The sequence below is a fragment of the Molothrus ater genome, chromosome 6 (genome assembly GCF_012460135.2).
Source record: "Molothrus ater isolate BHLD 08-10-18 breed brown headed cowbird chromosome 6, BPBGC_Mater_1.1, whole genome shotgun sequence".
Taxonomy (NCBI): Eukaryota; Metazoa; Chordata; class Aves; order Passeriformes; family Icteridae; genus Molothrus; species Molothrus ater.
This window is the reverse complement of record NC_050483.2, coordinates 26,303,686-26,313,038: the sequence shown is the minus strand read 5'-3', so window position 1 is coordinate 26,313,038 and position 9,353 is coordinate 26,303,686. Positions and strand designations below refer to the sequence as shown.

The window sequence follows — 9,353 nt, the reverse complement described above, 5'->3', positions numbered from 1 at the left end:
AGAGCAGTCAGGGAGGGTTTTGTGCTCTGGAGTTTCTCACAGTGTGTCTGCTGGACTTAGTGTGAGAGCTAGCACACACAGACCTCTTTGGAAGTAAGCTCTGAGGGTGGGTGAACTGCTGTGCTCCCCAGGGCCCTGCAGGAGAGCACAACTCTCTCTCCTGCCTCACCCTTCCACTCCCAAGTTTCACCTGCTGCTAATAGCTCCTCCCTTCCCTCTTGTTTGATTTAATATCAAACTGCAAGATTTCTGAACATGGATTAACATTTTTTTCTGTATATACAATAAATATCCAGGCAAAGAACATTCAGCATGTGTTGAGGTTGCTAAATGTAGCACAGAGATGCTCAAAGTAGCTTTGGGGGTGCTGCAGTCATCCAGTTGTGGCATCACAATTGAGTTACCTTGCTGAACTGCAGGACTTACCTGCCTGAGCTGTGCTGCTATGGGAAGACTGCTACAGGTATTTGAATTTATCATTTCGAAAGAAGCTGCTGACATCTCTACTACCTTACAGCATGATGGTGGCAGTGTAGAGATACTCCGAGAGCTGTGATTTAATTAGTCAGAAGCACTTTGCTTGGGGGTTAGAGCTGTTGCATAAATGCAAAATTTTTCATTACCAGTATTTCAAGAGAGCAATACCTGGACAGAAAGGGGCTTCAGCACCCTCCCTGAACATCACAGTGGGTAGAAAAGGAATTGCTCTTCATTCTGCTGACTGAGTTGAGGTGCTCTAATAGGCTGCAGGAAGCAGGGAGGTGACTGCCTAATGACTGGAAATAATCAGGGGGTGGGGCAGGAGAGCCTCATCATAAAATCCCTATTCCTCCACCCCTAACCTGCATGAGGAGCTCCTGCCAGCTGTACGACTTAGTAACATTTAACACTGGACTTACATGCAACTGGGTCTGCAATGGGATCAAATTTAAGTACAAGTGAGGTAAGCAAAACAAGGTGATAGCAAGTGTAAAGTGGGTAAAATTGTCTGGTGCTCCAGTGAAGTTGATCACTGAGGAGAACAAGTGGTTTGTGTTGTATGGGCAGTCAAGGGAAATCGAGTTTGCTGTTCCTCAGATCTTGTTGCAAGGATGGCTTTCCTAGTCTAGGCTTTTGCAGAACCTCATGGCACACTTGTCTTTTCGAACCACATTTTAGGGCTAGAAATATTGCTTATTGTGCTTCTGCTTTCCTGTAAAAACGATGAAATAAGCTGGAAGAGAGTTGTGATGGTGGTCAGTAAAGCACTTAATGATGCAGCTAAAAGCATAGCTCTAAATGTATCCTTGAATGTGAGATGTTTTGACGTGTCAGCCTAAAGTAAGCATTTAACATGTAGTTTAGTTTTCTTAACTTTGCCTTGTGTTGTTTTTCCTAGACTTTTACGAGCACCTCAGCACCAGCGGTGAGAACGGTAGGTAGCAATTAGCTAGCCCTTCATTAAATACTGTCCAGTGCTGAATGTAGATCACCAGAAAATATTTTAGGAATTCAATGGCTCGGGGGAAAACTGTGTTGCAAAGTTTACTGAGTGTTGAAAAGCTGAGCTGCGGCTTCAGCTCTGTAGATGGAGTATTGCCATGGCTTTCCATAAGCTTTAAGTAGTCTGGTTGCTGTTGGTGTCTAATGCTTATGTGTTGTGCTTTATCTGGGCTGGTTTGTGCTTCAACTCTATCAAATTTTTAATCACTCCCTTCTTGTGTGTTTTGATTTCTTTGGATGAAATATTCCCATTTTCTTACAGTTTATTCCTTTATAAGAAGAGCTTTTATATGGGTCTTCCTAGTGTTCTGGTATTCCTTGTAGCCTTTCTTTGCAGTGTGATGGTCTATCCTAGAGCTTGCAATTCTCTGTGCAGCACAGCATTCACAGGTAAAACGGTGGAATAAATGTGGTGAGTTCAGTCTCCTGACAAGCTTGATCTTATCAGCCCAGGAAGAGTGGGAGTAGTGCCCAAACTTCTCTGAAGGCTAAAAAAGAGCAAAAGGTGTTTTGTAAAGGCTGAATTCAGGACGAATTCTTTGCACAGGCAAATTAAAAATGGCTGGGCAATTAGCAGACATTTATGTTAAGAGGTATTAGCATAAAGGAAAATGTATCAGATAAGCTCCTATGAGCCAGTGAATGGGAGCAAAGGCATTGACAGCAGGATGAGGCTGTCCTCTGGCATTTGCAGTGGGTTTGGGGCTGCCAGTATCAGTTGAAACTCTTTGGAGATCTGTCTGCAAGATGGGCTTTTGCCCCTCCGTCAGTGATGTGGGCACTCCCCAGCTTTGCATCCAGATAGGGAAACCAGAGTAATACAGAGAATCTTTTAAATGGTGGTAAATTCTGTTTGCCTTGTGGAGGTTTGCTGTTATTGATAGTCTCTGATGCCTGGTTGTGCCTGAGAGTCACATATTTTCTCTGTTCTAAGTGAAATGCTGTGGTAAAGACTTTGCAGAATTTCTTCAAAAACTGGCTTCTAAAATTATGTAGGTCTTTGTATATACAGCCCTAAGAGGTGTGCTAGAATCATAAAAATTCGTATTTTGAGTTCTAGCCTGTGTTTTGAAGACCAATCTGATTTTTTTTTTTTAATCTGTAGTGCTTTTTACGTTGTTAGTAGGTCCCTAGGTGCAAGACCTGTACAATTGCATGGCTTTAGATTGTTACTTTTCTCTTCAAAGTATTTAGGGTGACATGACATGAATACAGTACCTTCAATTTAGAGCAGGACCCAGAGTCCCTTCTTTCTGTCCTGAATCTCCAAGGTTCACAGAGGTAAAATTCAGGAAGGACTTGAACTTTATTCCTTTTTTTTTCATGAAAGTTGGTATTTATGGTAAGTACATAAGCCTAGTATACCTGAGTTGCTTTTTTGTTACTCAGTGGCTCAGTCAAGGAAATGTGTTTTCGTTGTCAGAGTGAGTTTCAGGGTAACTAGTAGGATGTGTGGGTTTTCAATTTGAGCAGCTATATACATGAGAAAGAATATGTAAAATAGCTCGTAAGAAAAATTTGTTAGTGCCCTCATGCTGACAGTCAAAAGAGTAATACTTTTTAGATCACATAAATTACTGGTGTGGTCTTGAGGAAACAAAACACATTGAACTATGGGAATCCTGGTTTCTCAGATTTGGATCCATTCCAACACACGTCCAGCTGTGCAGCTGCAAACAGGAAGGGAAAAAAAAAAGCCACATGAAAATTGCAGTCTGAAGCCACAGAAGTTTTGCATAGCTCTTGGAAAGAAGCAGCCATTGACTCAGTGCTGCTCCATTTGTTTTTATCCTGAAACAAACGTGGGGACTTCTACTGACTTGATAAGACCCAGCTACAGGGTATTTTAAAATGAGTGAAATACATACAAAATAGCAGTACAAGGAAAAGTGTTTCTTATGCATTTGACTTTGCCTGAGGTGAAATCCTGCCTGCCTTTGAGGCTCCAAAATTCTTTGAAGTTAAAAGGTGCCACATACCTGACCCAGGTCAGAAGCAAGGCAGTGATCTGTTTTAAAGCCCTGTTACTCTTTCTGACAGGGTGAGTGATTTCTTTGTTGCTTTTCATAGCTTTTTAAGTAGTGATGAGATTTATATTCCTCTTTGATGAGAAAGTTAAGGGAATAGTGCTTTCCCCCAGATACAGACGCACTTTGATAACTGCCTTATCTCTTAACGTGACTTGGGAATATTGTATGAGTTTCACCCTTTTCTCCTTAAGAAAAAAATTCTGTGAAAGACTTTTAAGCTTGGAACTTTACTAAAATGGAGCAATTTTAGAGACCAGTTATATAATTGATTCATATGGAAGAGCACTCATTTATGTGAACACTACTGTTGCCTTCCCTCAGACTAGATATGTGAGGATTGCACAAGTGTGCCACAGGACTTAATTGAATTTTTATCTGACGTAGGACAGTGTGACCAAGTCTTGCATTTGCAGCCTCATATATTTAAGTAATTTCAAAAGTGATCATTAAAATGCCTGGCTTGTGTTTCCGGTTTATGAGGTAAGATTCATGTCTCAGATGAAATAAATATAGAAGCCGAAAGTTGAAGAGTGTGTAATGACTGACTGTAATAACTGGCCTCAGAACTTACCCAGTCTGTGATATGGTCATCATCACATAAAAGGCAAGGATGTGGAAGTCCTTGCCAATTGCTAGGAGATTATCCAGTTTAGGACAAGTTTTTCTGTGTGACTTTGAGTAAGTGGCTGACAGCTAGATTTGGTAACGCATTCAGGCACCATAAAGTTAGGAGTTGTAAGGTTGGACTTTCAAGACTTTAGTGTGGGAAGGCACTCCACAACCCAAAGCTGAGCACTGAGGATCATTTCCATAAGTTTGGAGAGTAAGATACATCAGAATGGAATTGTAATAGCTGTGCAGAAAATTGCATAAACAGCCAGGTAACATGGACAGCTGGGAACAACTTTCACAGTTCCTATCCCCATATGGCACTTGGCTGCAGGGAGATATCACTATTCACTTGAGATTCACAAAGTAAAGGTCTTGGTGCTTGTTTTCCAATAGCTGAGCCAAGGTTATTCTTTTAAAATGGTGTTAAGCCCAGTAATTAATAGAATTTCCATGGAATGGGGAACTTGTGCCCAAGTCAATTTTTCTGTAATCAAGGAATGCAAGTCTCCTCCTTTCTGGATAAGAGAGATGCTCCCCATCTTCTGAAATAACATTTCTGAGGTCAAAAACACTTACAATTTATTGGATGGGGAAAGCAGGGACAAAACATAAATGTAAAAATCATGTCAGTAGATGTAGGGATAGACAAGCCTTGGCTGCTGGTCCCTGTGTCTAGGAGGGCTTTTCACTTTTACCCATTACTACTTTATTCATATAGAAAATTAGTTGTAGCACTTCAGCTGTATAGTCTGGGCCTGATATCTTTTGGTTGCTTGGGATTGGAGACTGTAATCCTTTTTTGTTTGTTTGTTTGTTTTTTTCCCCCAAAGAACTTTTTTTCTTTCAAGTCTATCCAAGTTATCCTTTGTGGACACGTTTGGAACAATGGAGCAGATAGAGGTGTGATACAGTCTTTGTGACAACTGGAATGTCCCACACCTGACAATCCCAGGGCTTGCAAACTGTGCTCTGTAAAACTGCCCTGTGTGAGAGACTGGACAGGTCAGATAATGTAGAACAAATGTGCCCATGTTAGTGACTGCTCTGAGCCTCCTGCTGCTGTCTCACTGCCCCTCAGCTCTGCATCTTCAGGCCCCTTGTCAACTCAAAGGGAAGTGCAAGACGATCCTCTGGGGATTACTCAGGTTATTTCTTGGAGACAGTTTATGTTCTCTGCTGACTTTTCAGAGGTGCTGAGGTTTTCGTTGGTGAGGACTAGGACCTCCTTCATTACATTGGCTTATTGTCCAATGTCATGTTATGGTCCCAGTTGCTTGACACTCTGGCAAAGCATTGTGAAGCACTTCAGGATAAATCCTGTGATACTGCTGAAAAGACATAATTTGGCAAAATGTATAGCCTGTATGAAGGAAATAACAGCAAGGTATATGTTATTACTAATATCAGTGTATAATTTTTGCTTTTCCTGCTTTATGATTAATACAGGCACTTCTGATGCCTGCCTTAAGCAATAAAGCCCATGTGTTTGTGTTAGGATGCTGTATTAGCTTTGTGAGGTTATAATATATCTATGAAAATAAGAGAGAGAGGGCTTATGGGTAGAGGTAGAATCACAGAATATTCTGAGTACAAAGGGACCCACAAGGACCATAGAGTGCTGGACCTGCACAGCACCATCCCCAAGAATCACACCGTGTGCCTGAGAGCATTGTCCAGACTCTTCTTGAACTCTGTCAGGCTGGTGCTGTTACCCCTTCCCTGGGGAGCCTGTTCCAGTGCCTAACAACCCTCTGGAGGAAGAATCTTTTCTTAGTATGCAACCTAAACCTCCCCTTACCCAACTTCATCTCATTCCCGTGGGTTCTGTCACTGGTTACCACAGAGGAGAGATCAGTGCCTCCCCCTCCTTTTCCCCTCATGAGGAAGTTGCAGACTGCAATGAGGTCTCCCCTCGGTCTCCTCCAGGCTGAACAGGCCAAGTGATCTCAGCCACTCCTCATGTGGCTTCTCCTCAAGATCCTTCACCATCTTTGTTGCCCTCCTTTGGACACTCTCTAAGAGTTTTAAGTCTTTCTTGTATTGTGGCTAAATATGCCACAATATGTGCATAAAACTAAAACTGCCCCTAGCACTAGACGTGAGCCACCCCAGTGCAGAGCAGAGCTAGACAATCCCCTCCCTTGCCTGGCTGGCCATGCTGTGCCTGATGCCCCCCAGGACAAGCTTGACTTTCCTGGCTGCCAGGGCACTGCTGACTCACATCCAGTTTGCCACAGCCAGGACCCCCCTGTACGTTTCCTGGGGCACTGCTTTCCAGTATCTTGTTCCCCAGAGTGTATTAGTGTCTTGTTCTCACCAGCTGGTATAGATAGAAAGATTAGATAAAATTTGGGGCACATTAAAATTTGTTTTTGTTTTAAAACAGAATCAGTAAGTGGAATGCTAAATATCAATTTAAGCAAGTGTTGAGAGAAATACATAATTTGTACATAAATTTGTTTAAAATGAAAGATAGTATATATGAAAGAGGAGATATTAGTATGTGAGAGAGAGTAAGAAGTTAAGCAGTTATCTCAAAGGTGAAATGGGGAAAGGGTTAATTTATAGCCTGAGGAATATGAAGATTCATTAGTATGAGCCATGGAGGTTATGAGTTATTATAGACTTGATATCTCTGAGCTCAAGGTTTCTGATATCTAGTGAGGTTGTGAGTTAATTCCCAAGATCAACTCTGGGATGATTTTTGTAACTTTCTGCTGGGGGTCAGAGCTGAAGATCAGAGGTTCACCAGAGTCTTCAAGAGAAGTATCTCATGTCAGCTGCATTTCTATTTTTGGCTATTTGCAGAACTTTGTGCTGGTGTCGGAGCTTGTGCTGGTGCATGGTAGACAGTTCTACTTTCACAGCTCCTGTGACAGTATTTGGTGTCCCAGAGACAACCTGTTCCACTGCAGGCAGTGGTGTGTGAGAGGTGAAGACACCCACGAGTGTGCTCTAGGGGTGTTTGTTGTGATAATAAGGGAGCTGTGATCTGAAGACGTGATCTTTATCAAATCAAACTCTTGGCACCTATCATTAACTTGAGTGATTTTGAAATATATTACTTCTATTTCAGGCCTGAAGAGAGTTCTGTGCCAAAAATCTGTACAGATTTTTGACTGCTCTACTTGGTTTGATGAATTGTATTGTCTCAACCTTGAAAACTGTACTGTCTACGTCCTCAAAATTTCAGGGTTACAGTAGTCTGTGACTACAGGCTGGAATAATAATGTCATCTTTTTTTTCATTTTTTTCCTTTTCTGAATTTTTGTGCAGGTACCGGTATCTCCCTTCAACTTGCTCACTGTAAAAATACTGAGAGTGAGGAATGCCCGGAAGGCAGACTTGCGTGAGTACTTCTACTATTCTTGGATGGTTCTTAGAACTTTTTAAAGAAAATATTTGGACAATGTTATTGTTCTCAAATTTTGTAGGAATAAAAGCATATATTGCTGTAAGTGTCAAAGAATCATTTATATTATAATACTGAAGCATTGCTTTCTCCTTTTAAATTTAAAGGGACTTAAGCAAGGTGATGCATTTTATATTTTTTTTCATATCTTACTGTTTGAGATATATTTCCTAACCTTCTGACCTAACTGCTGATCTGAGATCTGCTCTGAAAAGAATGAAAATGCTTGTATTTTTAAGTAAGAAACCTGAGTATTTCCTACAGAATTTATGGATAGAAGAAAGGAGAGAACTGGCAATGCAGATGTAAAATCAGCAGTAGCAAGAAAAGCCTATGAAAACAAAATATTTACAAGCAAAAACATTCTATTACTTCTGCAGAATTTGTACATATCCAGGAGCTGATGATAAAATCCATTGTGTCTTGGAATTTATTTAACCTACAGAATGGAGCCATTTAAAAGTCAGAAAAAAACAATCAACAGAGCAATACTCTGAGCACCTGACAGGAGTTTAAGTGAGGGATAGTGAAGGGAAGTGAAAAAAGGATATCTAGAATTGAGACTTCAAAAGAAAAAGGTGAAATAAAGACAAAGAGAATTAGAAAATTCAAATCTAAAGCCACATGAATAAATTTGAAAGATATAAAAAAAAGTCCACACTGTTTCCTAAAATCTTGCTGAACATGGCCAAAATCAATTTTCTTTTGGTATGCTCAGAATTTCATGCAGCCCATCACAGTTTGTAAGAAAATTTTAGTTAATGCAATCTATATTTTGATATAGACTTTAATTTGTGTGATGGGTCAAGAGTAGAGGGAAAAACTCACCAGAGGTTGGATTTGGTGGTTTCTGGCAGGAGGAATGTGGTTAGATCACATAGAAGTTGTGCTTTACAACAGTATTTTTGAATGATCACTATCAGGGAAGAAATCTCTGCTGCACTTATATGTGGTATTCTGGGTTACTTAAGCATCTTCCACAATGTAATACTCCTGTATTACTGCTTATTTCTCTTTCTTCTTTTGTTTGTTAGACAAAGTGAGAACACTTTATAAGGTGTAAAGTTAGGGTTTTTTTAAAGTTCTTTTTTAATGTATAGAAGCACACATTTCATGAGCTTATAGCTGTATGTCCAACTTTTTATTTATCAAAATCCAAATTTTAAAATGCCTAAAAGGTGTTTTGTGACAACCAAATATGTGATCTAATCAGGCCACCACTGAAATTGCATCTACAAACCCACATAAACAACTGAGTGTGCATTTCTGTATTCCTGTACTGCCTGTTTGTGTTTCATTTCCTTGTGGATGTCCTTCTCAGAGCAACTTGCTCAGTCACTCCTTTTCACAGTGAATCATCAGGATCTTTTTTGGCTAAACCTGTTGGTATGTCTGCCACACCATATGGCTTTCTTACTTGGTGTTCTGGCTTCAAGAGCAGATGAATATCATATCTTGATCCCCTTGAGATGCCCCAAATTCAGAACTTGGGCATCCCAAACACTTATTTAAAGTGTATCTGGCAGAGAGATTTGTAAGCTTTTCATTAAGAGTATTTTCTTAACAGAAAATTTATTGTCTGAAAAAACTGTATTATTGTCCATTTTTTTGTCTCCAGTGGGAATGGTATTCAGGCAGTGTTTACATCTTCTGTAAGGCAATCAATAAGGCAAATATTTCAGCTAGTTTTCCTTGAAACCTTATTATTTTCAACTGTAGGAAAATGTCCCTTTTCTACCTGTGTCTAAAGGTAAAAGTGCGATACTTGTTACAATTCTGAGTTAGCATTTATTTCCTCCACTGTAGCTTTCCAGTTT

The 9,353-nt window shown here is 40.3% G+C and overlaps 1 protein-coding gene across 1 annotated transcript in view; it reads left to right on the top strand.

The window, feature by feature from the left end:
* Window positions 1-880: 880 nt before the first annotated feature.
* Window positions 881-9,353, top strand: part of LOC118687332 (cytosolic phospholipase A2 epsilon-like) — a 32,520-nt gene continuing 24,047 nt past the window's right edge. Inside the window, exons 1-3 of the mRNA XM_054515196.1 lie at window positions 881-943; window positions 1,379-1,414; window positions 7,401-7,473. Of these exons, the coding sequence (XP_054371171.1) occupies window positions 917-943; window positions 1,379-1,414; window positions 7,401-7,473 (136 nt within the window). The 5' untranslated portion in view covers window positions 881-916. The remainder of the gene's footprint in view (window positions 944-1,378; window positions 1,415-7,400; window positions 7,474-9,353) is intronic.